The sequence below is a fragment of the Panthera pardus genome, unplaced genomic scaffold (genome assembly GCF_024362965.1).
Source record: "Panthera pardus isolate Hobbes unplaced genomic scaffold, ASM2436296v1 HiC_scaffold_12, whole genome shotgun sequence".
NCBI lineage: Eukaryota > Metazoa > Chordata > Mammalia > Carnivora > Felidae > Panthera > Panthera pardus.
Window position 1 is genome coordinate 26535402 of NW_026526677.1, and position 14224 is coordinate 26549625.

Below are 14224 nucleotides of genomic sequence, written 5' to 3' on the forward strand. Positions count from 1 at the left end.
AATAGGAGCGTCAGGCTTTTACAACAGGGGTGCTCTTAACTCTGAGGGATTTAGCCATCCTCCAAGGAGGCCCTAGAGGCCCTAGGACAGTACAGAGCCTCTTCCTCGAGAAGCACTTTTGTTTTGTGGTAAGAAATATATACCATTATTCTTTATCTTAAGCTCAAACCGTGTATATTATAGAGGAAAATAAAAAATTGTAGTGAATGTGGAAGGTAGCATTTAGGGTGTGAAACCAGTGTTAGGCTCACCCCGGGGACAGAGGTGGAGTCCTTGGTGATGGGGGTATTTCAGAGCCCCGTGGATGGAAGATGTCCAGCCCTAAGTCTGCTGCGAGAGAGAAAGTCACTCCTCCCTCCTATTCAGGGTCTGCTTCCTCCATGGGAAAAAGAAGGGTTTTTCTAAATGGTCCTTGGAGTCCCCATTGGTGAGTCTATGACAATGAGTCAAGAAATACTTTTTGAATGAATGGAAGGGGATCTGTCATAACTTAAGAATTTCATGCTGCCCATGCTGCTTCTGCGTGGGGCAATTTGGAAGAAAATGGAACCATTTCTTACTGGCCGCCAGCCTCACACACACCTACTTGGCACGGCGCCTTGGCAGGAAATGAGATGTCCAATGGGTATCTGGGGAATAACTGAATTAATTGATGCTAACCTCAGTAGTGATGGATTTCTTGCTTCTCCCCCTGGGAAAACACAGCCAAAGCCCTAACTCCCAGGAAGAGGGGTCTCTAATACTCCCAGGGAGGGCACTTGTCACCCCCAAGAGCTCTCTGATGTACCGCTCTTTCTCAACACCAGGGGCGCAATTCCCCAGCAGTGACCTCTGGCCCACAGGGGAAAAGAGACACCAGACGTGGGAGGGCTCATCCCACTTGTCCTCTACCCAGGGCCACTTTCTACTTCCTGCATATGACACCTAATTCACGGTGTCCTCCAACTTAATTTCTTGTCCAGTGTTGCTTAATTTCATCTGGCCATTTCTCTACTTTTTGCTTCCGGATATGAAGGACGGACCCTTTCTTCCTGCCCAAAGCCTTGCTCCTTTCCAAAGTTTCCTCATTGTCTTCTGGAGGTCCCCCACCCCCAACTGGGATCCTGGGGCAAAAGTACTGCCTCTCCTCCCCCTCCTCTGCCTCCTTCCCCTCTCTGCCTGCCCAGCCAAGCTGCTGTGATGTCGCATCTCCCTTCCAAGTCTCAGTTCCTTCCAAACAACGTTACAAGCCCATGAAAGTCAAGGCCCAGGCAGTTACTGCCACTGGCACTTTTTTGTGCTTCCTCCAAATGACGCTTCCCAAAAGGAGCATGAAAACGTGGAGCAGGAGTGAACCCATGGTCTCTGGGTCAGGATGGTGTCAAATATTTGGGGATGCGACCCTTAAGAAGAATCAGGGAGGCAGGTTGGAAGGAGTCAGGAGTCAGAATCCTCAGAAACAAAGCAGAAGACATCACCAGAAGGTAATGTACAAATAAAGTTCCCTGGAGGTCTCAGAGAAGGCCAGGGCTCTTTCTGCACTCCAGGTTTTCTCTTCTCTGGCGTCCCAAGTGTTTTTGCCTTTCAAGGACTTGTTGGAGCTCAGGTCGCCTTGGAAGCCTCCGATGGCCTCGGGTCCACCTCAACCCTCCATCCCCAGACTCTTTCCAAGTATGCCCGTGCCATACATACAGTCTAACGTACTCCCACTAAACACAGACTAATGGGCCTGGGTTCACATGTGCACCAATCCTTCTGGCTGTGTGAGAACTGGCAAGTTACTTAACCTCTCTGAGTCTCGGTTTCTTTCCCTCCTGAAGCCGGGCTAGTAACAGGACGCTTCTCGCTGGGCCACCGTGAGGGCAAAATAAGGCAACACTTGTAAACATTGAGCACAGTGCCCGGCACAGTGAAAGCGTGCAGTAAAATGCTGGCTGGTGCTGTCATTTCTTCTATTATTATGATTAGTATCATTATTATTCTTTGTGTTTCAGGAATCTGAATCTTTGATCCCCACTTATTCCCAGTCTGCAGGATCCAGGTAAGACTGTATCTTTACTTTCTTGGTACCCCCCAGAGCTGGGTTTAATAAATACTTGCCGAGCAGAATTAACCATAGGCTGAGCTGTCTTAATGACCCAGCTGGCACTTCTTAAAAGAAGAATTAATTTTGCTAGCAATAAGCAAATCAGCCATGTAATTATCTGTACATATATAGACAAAGGGAAGGAACGCTTGGAGTTCGGTCTCACCAGACTACCTCACATGCCGACACCCACTCCACAGCCACTGAAAGATACAGCCCCTGTTTGGACGGGGGTATCGGCAGCCCCAGGTCCAGGGTCCCTAACACGACCCTGATGCCCAGGCTTCCCCCCCTCCCACCCCCCTCCCTGCTCTGAGGCTGCCAGGCTGGGAATATGAGCCACCTTACTGTCTGGATTTCCCCTAACTGATTGGCAGGAGCAGGAGGTTTGAGTAGCTGGTTCAGTCATTGCTTTTCCACCTCACACTCCCTGCCCCAGGCTGGCACCTCGTGGAAACCCAGAACCTCACAGAGCTGGTTCAAGTTCCCACAAGCGCTAGTCAGTGACTGGAGCCAACTGTAAGAGCTTTGGAACCCAGGCGGGGTGGGGAGCCGCAGGGCGCCGGCACCCCTTTCTGGAAGGCTCACTGCCACCAGCTCTCACACCAACACCTCTGTGGCCACCTGGTCAGTAGCCCCGGCCCCTGCCCCGCCTAGCCCTGCCCTGCCCGGGGACAGCCCAGCCAGGCTTCCAGCGCCCTTGGGCACAGGAGCCCGTTGGTCCAGACACAGGGCGCGCACCCTGGAGTACAGTTACTTTCTGCCTTGTGCTCCGGCACCCGCGACCTCACCCAAAACTGCGCGCCGGCAGCCGGCCCGGCCAACTTTCTTCGCTCTTTCTCTTTTCCTTTCAACAAAACGGTGCTTCGCACCAACCCACACTCCGAGAGCTTAGCGCAAATCCTCGCCCCGCTCTCCTTCACCAAGTCCACGCCGCTGGCCGCCCGCTGGCCGCCCGTCCCCGGGGGCCCACTCAGCCAGGTGGCTGCAGGGTCCGTCCCGGCCGCCCGGGCCACTCCCTCCCGCTGCCCCCGAGGCACTCACCGATCTGCGCCAGGCTCAACTGCGAGAGGCACAGTCCCCAGGCTAGGCGCCACCAAAACTTGTCCATGGTGAGAGCGAACCGAGGGGGCGAGCGCGGGGCGCCGGGGGTGGGGTCCGGTGCGCTGGGCGGGGGCCGGCGGAGCACGGGGCGAGCTGGGCGGCCCGAGCCTATCGGGGGCTGGGGTCCGGCTGGGCAATGAGGGCGCCTGGGAAGTTGGGTGCAGTTTTTATTCAAGGGCTGAAAGAGTGACCTAAGAGGGAGGGAGGGAGCGAGGGCAGGACACACCCAAGCGAGGGGGCTGTGACTAAGCAGCCCGCAGAGGTTTAAAGACGCAGCAGCCCTCCCCTGCGCTGGCCCTTCCGCCCCCGCCCCGCGCCCCGAGCCGCGCAGAGACCGTAAACGCGGGCGGCCTTAACGGGCGCTGCGGGGGCCCCGGGGGTGCCCGTGAGCCCCGGGACGCACCGGTTTCCTCTCCCGGCCCGCTGGAAGGGCGGCCTCTGGACGGGCCAGGGGATGGCCCGTCCTGAAACCTTAGCCCGGTTGGGTTGAGCCTCCGACCCCTCCTCTCCGCTAGGTTTCTCTGTGAATGGGGCTGGAGAGTGATCTCTCGGATTTCACCGGCGGGCTGGATATTCTGGGACAGGAGATGGGATGGGGGCGAGGTCCGGCACTGGGTAGTGGCGCTCCCCAGCTCACGGTGGCAAGGAGGGGTGGGGAGCTTGTGATTCTTCCCAGGGGAAGAGGACGAGCGCACTCTTGTTCCCCTGAAAGAGAAGCGAAGTGGAGTTTTCCTTCTTACCAGGGCGGCTCAGAGAAAGCTAAGGATGGCCAGCCAGGGGACTGCCATTTCCCTCCTCCAACCCATGTGTCATCTTCCAGTCCCAGGCTGGCACCTGGACCCATCCACTCATTCATCCATCCAGTCACCTGTATTCATTCATCCTCCCAAACATCGTTCCACCTGCCCATTCATCTTCTACCCATCTTTGCTCACATCCTACAGGGCTGTTGCATCTTTCCCACCCCCTTCCATCCACTTGTCCAACGGCACATCCTTTCTTCTAGCCATCCATCTCCCACTTATTCTTCCAATGACGCTCCCATACAACTTCTCCTCCACCTTCCCATACACTTTTCCACACCTCTTCATAACCCTACATCCATCCATCTGTATACTGTCCTCCTCTCCAGCCAGCCAGCCAGCCAGCCAGCCACATTTGTGCTTCAGTGTATCTATCCAGTGCCCATCATCCACTTCTCCATCCACCATTTTATCCACCCTCTCATCCACCAAATATCCACCCACTCTCTCTCGCTCCTATTTATACTCCTAGCTAAGCAAACATTAATCCACTTGCCCCTATCTGTCCTCCCCAATACATCTCAGAAAGGGGAGGAAGATGGTCCCCAGAGGGATTTCGAGTTAGAAAAATCATACTTTGAGGGGCACCTGGGTGGCTCAGTTGGTTGAGCGTCCGACTTCGGCTCAGGTCATGATCTCACAGTTCATGGGTTCAAGCCCCGCGTCGGGCTCTGTGCTGACAGCTCAGAGCCTGGAGCCTGCTTCGGATTCTGTGTCTCCCTCTCTTTCTCTGCCCCTCCCCCACTCATGCTCTATCTCTCTCTGTGTCAAAAATAAACAAAACATTTAAAAAATTTAAAAAAAAGAAAAATCATACTTTGCATTATAATCTCATATCTACCTGTAACATCCAGTGATTTGACATTTGAAAAGCAAAAGCGGTGTTTATTGTTAATGTGGACCACTGAAAGTGTATCTGAATGGGCCTCTCGCCTGGTGGGGTACATAGAAAATGGTAATGGCTGTCAGGGACTGTGGGACTGAATTCTTGCCAGGCTAGAATTCCCGAGCCAAAGGAATTCCCTTTTGATTTTGTTATTTGTTGAAAGAAATTGAAAAATTGAGAGAAAGTGCATGCAGCTTTCCTTATTCATCAAGCATGTAGCGAGCGCTCAAGAGTATCAAGATGGAAAGGATCTGCCCTATCTATCTTCAGGGGCCTCACAGTTTCGCGGGGAATCAGACTCACAAGCCGGCTGTCACCACACAATAAGAAATGTGCTGTGAAATATGTGTGACAATATCCACGGCAGAAGATCGCTATGGATAGCCATCTTGCTATCCATCTGAGAGAAGAGAGCCCGCAGAGCACTGCACCCTTTCCTGGGGAACACCAGACCAGGGGGCCTTCACAAGGGAGGTGATATTTGAGGTCTTGAAGGAGGAGGAGGGATTCTTCAGAAGAAAGGGCAAGGGCACAAGACATCCAGCAACAGCATTACTCTGTAGTAATTAATTGCAAGGATTTAGGAACCAGGACGCCTGGCCTCGTACATTGCGTTGTGCAACCTTAAGCAAGTAAATTAGCCTCTAGTCCTCAGTTCTTCTCACATCTAACATGGGGTTAATATCAGTGTCCTTTCCATAGGATTGGTGAGCAGTAAATGACTCAAAAGTCCTGCATATATTAAGCACTAGATATATGTATATGTATATATATATACGCATATAGTAAGCTCCGTAAATGTGTTTGCTATCATGACTAAAAGCAAAATTGTGACTAAGCAGGGAAAAGTGAAAGCACATGACTTGTTCAGGCAATGTCATAGAGCGGCTTGCATGTTCGATTAGATGAAGATATCGAGGGAGGACAGCAAGAAGGGAGGCCAGAGAGGTAAACAGGAGCCCCCCTCCCCCCCACCCGCCAGCTCAGGTCATAGACTACGCCAGGAAGTTTGAACTTGACCCCTAGGAAATAGTGAGCCATAGAACTTTCCTTATTATTGTTGTTCTTGCTGCTGTTATTGTTGTTGTTATTATTATCGTGCTAAAATACACATGTCCTAACATTTACCATTGCAGCCATACAGTGGCCCTCAGCACATTCACAGAATTGTGTGGCTATCACCACCGTCTTGGTCAGCTTGGGCTGCCAGAACTGAGCATCACAGGCTGGATGGCTTACGCAGCAGAGATTTATTTGTCACAGTTCAGGAGGCTGGGAAGTCCCACATCAGGGCGCCAGCATGGCTGGGTTCTGCTGAGAACAGTCTTCTGGGTTTGCAGAGGGCTGTCTTCTATCCTTACATGAAGCGGGGGAGAGAGACAGAGACTGAGAAGGAGGCAGACAGATAGGGAGGGAGAGAGACAGACAGAGAGAGAGGAAGGGAGAGAGAGGGAGGAAAGGAGAGGGAGAGGGAAGGAAGAGAAGAGAGGGAGAGAGGCAGGGAGAGGGAGAGAGAAACAGAGACGGAGACTGAAATGGGGTGGGGGAGGGACCAAGCTTGCTGGTGGGTCCTTCTTATCAAGGCACTAATCCCTTTCATAAGGGCTCCACCCTCCTGACCTAATTACCTCCCAAAGTCCCCACCCCCAAATACCATCACACTGGGGGTTAAGAGTCCAAAATATGAATTTGGGGGAGACAAACACGCAGCCAATAACAAAGGCTTTCCAGTTCAGTGTAAGGGTTCGAGTTGGGGAGAGCCTGCTTGAGTGTAGGCTGCTCCTCCTGCATTCTCAGGGACCTGCTCCCCAGCCACCAGTGGCCAGTTTCAAGATTCAGGGGGGAGGGGGGCGGGGAGGGCGGGGGGTGCCAGCTGGAAAGAGAACGGTGCCTCTGACCCCTATCGGAAAAGCAGGCGCTTTGAAAAATGCTGCCCGTAGTGGCAGAGTTGTCTGTCCCCAAGAGGCACCGCCTTCCTGAAACACATGGGGGCAGGCTGCCCCCCCCCCCCCCCCCCCGCCCCAAGAAGATCTTCAGACTTTAATCACCTGAGAAGCCAGGCCTAGTGAGTTCCCTGGAAAGGGCACTGGCCCAGGAGTGACCTCGCAGATCTCCCATTACTTCCAGGGCCTTGTTGCAAGAGGGGAGTGAAATGGGATGGTATTCACTGCGACGATGTGTTTACATTGTCTTACCGCGTTTCATAGAACTTGCAGGTTCCTGGAGACCCTCAGAGACAGACACAGAGATCAAAGCAAAGGCTTAAGCGGGGGCTGTGCCTCCCCCCACCCTGACCCCATTCCGAGCGCAAAAGTTCCAAGCTTATCAGTTTGATAACCTTAGAGGACTGTGGGAGGCTTCATTTCCACAAAGGACTTTACTCTGAAAAAGTTATATAAAAACCACTCAACGAGGCCATCTCCAACGAAGCCTGGTTCCCTGCTGCATATGTGCAAGTTGTAACAATCGGCAGATGAAGCGCGGAGTGGGAAGGTGCCTCACAAAGGTTAGGGGGCCATGCAAATTCTTCCAGGAGGAAATATTTTGCCTGCTTGCTTCCCGACAGTTTAGTGAGGGACTGACTGAGGTTGTTTGCCCCATGCCACAAGTGAGTCATTTCAAACTGACCTGACAATTCACTGAGTCAGGACCAACCTTTGGGAATTCCTGGATCACCTCTTTGCGCTCACCCTCTCACCGTCTTTCCACCCCACACTCCCCGCCCCCCACCCCCTCCCCCCTACACTGGCCATACCACGGTCTCACAAAGACATTCCCATGCTCTTTTTTTGAGACTGTATAACGCTTAGGTCCTTAAAGTTACTGATTTTAGATGTTCAGTATCTGTTGTGTGTTGCACCAATTACCTTTCTAAGTGAAACCAGGGGATGTGGGAAACTGGAAGAGAGAGCTTGAATTGATCTGACTTAACATGAGGTTACACTACTAGGTCAGGGTCCAGGACACGACTGGCAGCCTTGGACCGAGGAAGCCCAGGTCTGAGCAGTGGCTCACCCCCTTATCAGCCCGGTGAGTTTACTTGGGTCACTTAACCTCTGGGAGTTTGGGTTATTTCATCCACCACATGAGGTTCATAAGACCTTTCTCACAGTCTGTTGTGAATAGTAAGTGAAAGAAGGCATCAGGACTCTACCGGGGGGCCGGCCTCCTGGTAGGGCTCAGTGATCCACCAACCGCTAAGCTACCTGAGGACAGGGACATGTCTGTCTTAGACGCTGTCATTACGAGACTCTCAGTTCCTGACTATTCCCTGTCTCTGACATATATACCTTTCCCAATAAAGAATGGCCTGTTCTTTTTCCTCCCGAGACACTTTACAGGGTGACTTTGGGAATTACAGGAGCCAATAGATAGCAGCATTTGGACAAGCTGACGCTTTCTAGACAAATGCAAGCCGCGGCGTCCGATCTGGGTGACCGTTTTCAGACCTGGTGGAATTTGAGCGTGGTTCACTCTAGCAGACTAGGATTCGTATGTTTATTTTTCCTGAATTTGGGGGCCTGCTGGCTTCTGACTAGTAAAAAAATCTTGTTCTTCCTAAGCAAAGAAAAAGTCAAATCTAAACCAAATGTGAGCAGGAGTGTGTGGAGCAAGGCGGGGAGGTGGGACTGAATCATGGGATTTGAGGATTATAAACACAGCAGGCCACCAGACGCTTTTAAAGGGACAACATTGAATTCCTACACGGGGCTGCTTACCACAGAAGGAGCGATCTGGCAGAGTAAATCAAACACCATTCCAGTTCAACTTTAACTAAAAAAAAAAACAAAACAAAAAAAAACCATCTTTAGTTCATTCTCAATGAGTAAATTCTACACATGCAAATGAACAGTGGTGAAAAAGCCCTTGTGAAATAATTATTAGTGAAGGCTAAATAAACTGGTAATTTGGAAAGCAATCTTCATGACAAATAAATGGCATCGAATGACTAATTAGTCTCGAGCTAACCAAGTATGATTACAGTGCTGAGCTTTTAGCATTACTAAGGCTTTCAAAGGACGGTAAATAAAATAGCCAGTGTGGCCACTGCCCCTAGAAATGCCAAGGAGACCGGATGCCTCTTGATTCCGGATACATCCATGTCAGTTGCAGCTGTGATGCAGACCTTTGAAAGTTAAAACAGTATGCCGATAGGTCAAAGCCCACAGTTCAATGGTAGTTAATTTAGAAATGTGAATTTTTGAAGGTGAAATTTGAATTAATGGTGTGTGGCTTTATGCGGAAGGCTAGCTGGGGGGAAGTGAGAGACTGAAGTGAGAGAAGTAAGACAGTCTCTACCGTATACGCTATTATTGTTTAAGAGAAATGCAGTTGTATTCCTTTTAAGTTCATAGAGCAACTAAAATCTTTATTCATTTTCTTTCCGTTTCATACGAATTGGTAGCTAAACGTCTACTGGAAGGCTGGAAGGGAATGGCATTGATGAACATCTAAGCACGATTCGTGCTGGCCGTATTCATAGTTGGCGTATAAACGGTGACTAATGTCCCTGGGTCGCCTGAAAATTGTTCCCTTTGTTCCTTCACTATGTGACTACTGTGTGCTGAGCACAATTTAAACATTCTTAGTTCTGTCATAATTCATTCTCATCACTCCACTGCTGCTGGTATCGCCACCAATGCCACCAATGCCATTGTCACCGCCACCAATGCCATTGTCACTGCCACCATCACCACCACCGCCAGAACCCCCGCCATCATCACCACAATTACCACCATGGTCACTACCACCGGTACTTAGTACGTATGCCAATGTTATTTAATTACCGCAACAACCCTATGAAAAGTTCACTCCTCCTTTACAGATGAGGTAACAGGCTTGGAAAGGTTGGGTGACTTGTCCCAAGCCTCTTTATTTTACTTGAGGGAGCTCTTTCTTGCCATTACAAGATGCAGGGACAGAACATCTCGACCCCTTTCTGATTCTGGATCTAGCAAAAATGCTAAGCCAATTGGAGTTTGAACTCGTTTTCACTGAGTTTTATTCCAATAAATGTCTTTTTAGAGGGAAGATGCCTTTAGAAACTGTTGTTAGAGTAGGGGTGGTGGAGGGAAGGTTGCTAAGGTGGAGGATAGAGACTGCTCATTCTCACTCAGGACTTCTGGCTCTAATCTCAGGTCCTGTGATTCTGCATTCCATGTTCTTTTTCACTACCTAACCTCACCTACAAACCCTCCCCCTTAGCATCCAATTATACCCAAAGAATGCAATGATTTCTCCTGCACTGTTACTGAAACCAGACATCCCTGATGGTTTGCCCACAGTTGTGTGGCCCTCCAAATGAGTGGCAGGCCTTCCCAGGCCTTCTCCAGAACGCTCCTTTCTGCCTGAACACGCCTCATAGACTATTTCAAAAGCAAAACCCTTCAGCTGGCAAATGGTAACAGCTGCTTCTCTTCAAAACACCCAGCGGGTAAAACTTCTGGGCTCCAATGCACAGGCCTAACACTCTAGCCAAGTCTGGATGGGTCTCGGTGTTAACTCCTGCAGAAAAGGTTATAGGTAGTGAACTTGGATGTGAGGCCGGGCCAAGACCCGTTTTATTGCTGGATACTGTTTCTCAGCCACAGTAGACTGTGACTGTAGAAGACGTTGTGTGGGTGAGAAAGAAACTTGTACTTAATTGGGGGAGGTTGTGGTGAGGGAAGGGGAAGGAGAGTGTGTGAGTGGTAGAGGGAGGACAAAAGGGCACAGACATGAGCCCACCATGATAGGAAGGGAAAAGAAAGTCTTCTAACCATCAGCCAGGAATTTAATGGACATCTCCAGTACGTATTACATGGATTCAGCACCAAGGAAAAACCAAAGGGGAACTAGACCCACCCTCTCTCCCCAAAATGATTATGGTCTAGATCAGGGTTGGCCAATCACTTATTTGCATCAAGTACTACTCTAAATACTGGGAATACAGCAGGAAAGAGAGAGAGAGAGAGAGAGAGAGAGAGAAAGAGAGAGAGAGAGAGAGAGAGAGAGAGAGACCGACCAGTGTTTTGTTATTACTGAGGACATTGGGGGAGGGTGCAGGGTAAATTTAATAAGGTAGAAGGGAAAGTCTGTCTGAAGAGGTAACAGTTGAGCCGTATAAAACATTAGAGAAGCACTTCCGAAAAAGAAGGCAGAGCAAATGTAAAGGTTTGAGATGAGAATATTCTTGGTATGTTTGAAGAACAGAAAAGGCCAGTGGGGCTGGAGCTGAGTGGGCGAGCGAGAAAGTGAAGGAGGGTCAGCTTTAGCTCTTAGGTGGCCTTGCAGGCCACAGTAGGAAGTCAGGATTTTGTGCTGATTTCAGAAGGATTTGGGTGGGTTTTCCTTGACTCTCCAGCTCTGGTGAACTGGTAGTGACTGCTTAGGTCACTGTGATGAGAAAGATTCAGAAGCCTTACAGCTCAGTGGGGAAGAGTTCAGTGATGGCTTAAGAATATATAGAATAGATGAGGCAATGGTAACACTCGTGATCAATATTTACCATCTCTGAGAAGGATGGAATATTAAGTTGCACTAGTCAGGTTACATCCCAGGTTATGCTGCAGTGGCCACATCACTAAAATCTCAGTGGATTAGGCGATCGTCCAAGTGACTTCTTGTCATGCTAAGTCTACTGTAGGTCCAGGCAATTCTTCAAAGCGGCTGTCTTCCATGCAGTAGCTCAGTGATTCTGTGTGGTTTGATTTTATGGCACCTGCATTTTAACAGAATGGCTGCATCAGGGAAACAGAACAGTAAAGGATCTCTTACCAGTGACTAAATGCTTTGGCTCAGAAATAATTCATGCCGTTTCTGCTTACACCCCATCGGCTAAAACTAGTCACATGACCCCATCTAATTGTAAGCGAGCTGAGAGAGGGTAATTCTCCCATGTGCCTATATGTGGAGGAGAATCTAAGTAAGCAGTAAAAATCTAACATGTAAGTCCACGTTAAAGAAAGTCTAGTCACCCTCCGATGCATTTTTGTAATGAACTGGCTGAGGAGTAGTAAATAAAAAAGGACTTCAGAAAGGGGTGACATTGACCAGGTATATTCCCAAAAAGCTCTATAGACAAGGGTACCTGAGTGATCTTAATAGATGGTCTTGTTAGAAAGTCACCCTCCAGCTCCATTGTACCCTCTCCAAACCCACTAAATGCTTTTCTTTTCCTGGTCCAACCCCATCCACCAGTTTGCAATAGGGTCTTTGCACTTGTCTGGCTCTTTTAACTTATTACTTTGGATGCAATATCATATTTGCTATGTAACCTTGGACAATTTACTCAACCTCTTAGAGCTTAAGTTACTCATTTAATGCTGTATATTATTATTGTGAAAATTAAAGTACACAGTGTAACAATGCATCTATTTAGCTTAACATAGGTTTTGGAATAGAGCAGGTCCAAAAAATTGAAGTTACCGTTATTTTTTTTAAAAGAAAGCCTTTATTATTTTTTTATTAACAAAAAGTACAGAAAAAAAGTAGTTCCAGAGTTCGTTCAGTGGCTCAATGATAGTGTTATAGACATAAAATCTGTTCATCTTTCTGTACCACTGTTAACATGCCAGCTTCCATTCTCAATGCGGTTTGCCTCATGTCACAAAATAGTTACTGAAGATCCCGGCATTAAATCCTCATTTGACGGTGTCCAAAGCTGAAGAAAGGAGGTAGGCAAGAAGAAAAGGATCTTTCATCATATGGTTCTCTCCTTTCATCAAAGAGAAAAATTATCCTCAAAAGCTCATCATCCCCCAGCCAACCTCCACATGTCTCAAGTTTAAATTCTGTCCTTTCTTGGCTTTACAGGTACTGCCCTAGCCCATTTTTCATTCTACCTTTCAGATGGCTTTCTCTTTCCGTATTTTGTGGCCTAATTTTAGCTAGTGACAAATTAACTCAGCAACACATATATAATGGCTCAAATACATAGAGATTTACTTTTGAGTCATCTAACACTTACGAGGGTTTTTGGATAGGTAAGATGTTGGGGACGATGGAAGATTCATGTTAATGGAGGCTCCGCAATTCTCAACGCTGCTGGGGCCATTTCCATTCCATCAGTGGAAGGAAAAGGAGCATGTAGGAGCACTGTCTGGTGGTGGTAGTGGTGGGGTGGTTATGAGTCAGGCCTGGTATGGGACCATCGCTTCCATCCACGTCTCATTGAATGGGTTCTAGCCATCCCTGGGCAATGGAGTCCATCTGTGAGTCCAGTGGAAAGGGGGTGAAAGGGGAGGTGAATCCATCCCTGGCTCTTCTGCTGAATCCTTTCCTGCATTCCTTCTCCTGATTTAGACCTCCTCAAGGAGATGTCCAGGTTTTTATCTGTTTCTTCACTTTTCCCCTAGGCTTACTTCGCCTACGATGCCACAACCACGAGAAAGGAGACTGGCTCCACTCATTGAGCATTCCTACACCTTCCAAGTATCCTGTTCACTTTTCTTCTTGTTTTCCACTTGAATACTGGGTTAGTCCAATTGAAGACATCGGGAGAAGGTTTGGGGCAAAAAGAAAGAGAATGGACTGCCAGCATGGGTTTGATTCCAAGACCAGCCATCTGGGAACTTGAACACAGTTTATAGGCGGGAAATGGCCCATGTAGTCCTGGACTATAAACCGGTGGCTTTCTTTACCAACTCACTGGAACCTTGGGAGCCCAGTTTTAATACTATTTATAACCTGCTCTGAGATCATGTCCCCAAATACTAATTTCAAAGGATTTTAATATAAAGGTGCTCTTCAATCACAGACTTTTCATAAACAAATACATTTGGGAAACACTAGGTTAAAAGAGGTGAACAGGTGTCCCTACTCTAAGCACCCTTCCTTGGTTTTTTTTTCACGCATCAACCATTTCTTAAGTGTTTGGTAGCGTTAGGCACCATGCGAGGCTCTGTGGATGGGTTCTCAACACACTCATATGGTCCCTATTCTCCAGCGATATAAAATATAGCACCAAGATGCACTGTAAGTTTCCAAGAGGGGGCCATAGTACGCAGTTTTCCCCAATACTATTTGACCACAGACACCTCCCTTTTTTTAAAAAAAAGGAGTATGATAAATTCCCACATACCCATCACCCGGTTTCAACAATTACCAACTCATGACCCATTCTGCCTATCTGCACCTCCTACTTCCTTCCTCACCACCTGATTATTTTGAACAAATACCAGACATCGTATCTTTTTATCGGTAGATTGCTCATTATGTGTCTCTAAAAGATAAGGGCTCTTTGAAATAACATAAACCACAATACTGTCATTACATTATTGGTGATTTTGAATTTTCTCCACTAGTGGTTTATATATATTAAAATATATGTCTATATTTTATAATATATTATATATTATAAAATTTTAATATATATAAACCACTAAT

At 48.3% G+C, this 14224-nt stretch overlaps 1 protein-coding gene and 2 long non-coding RNA genes across 17 annotated transcripts in view; 1 reads left to right on the top strand and 2 right to left on the bottom strand.

The window, feature by feature from the left end:
• CD44 (CD44 molecule (Indian blood group)) overlaps positions 1–3401 on the bottom strand; it is an 89514-nt gene extending 86113 nt beyond the window's left edge. For 2 of the 15 annotated variants that reach the window (XM_019470090.2, XM_019470086.2), the window contains exon 1: positions 3110–3401. In XM_019470090.2, the coding sequence (XP_019325635.2) occupies positions 3110–3176 (67 nt within the window). In that variant the 5' untranslated portion in view covers positions 3177–3401. The remainder of the gene's footprint in view (positions 1–3109) is intronic. The other 13 variants (XM_019470094.2, XM_019470088.2, XM_019470092.2 and 10 more) reach the window with 9 other exon arrangements.
• On the top strand, positions 837–13589 carry LOC109279181 (uncharacterized). Its single transcript, XR_002086058.2, has 3 exons — positions 837–1463; positions 1974–2020; positions 13195–13589. It is a non-coding gene; the product is annotated as an uncharacterized LOC109279181 (long non-coding RNA).
• The window catches only part of LOC109279180 (uncharacterized), a 37295-nt gene continuing 29160 nt past the window's right edge, over positions 6090–14224 (bottom strand). The window contains exons 2-3 of the long non-coding RNA XR_002086057.2: positions 8578–8632; positions 6090–6209 (exon numbers count right to left, since the gene is read on the bottom strand). This is a non-coding gene — a long non-coding RNA (uncharacterized LOC109279180). The remainder of the gene's footprint in view (positions 6210–8577; positions 8633–14224) is intronic.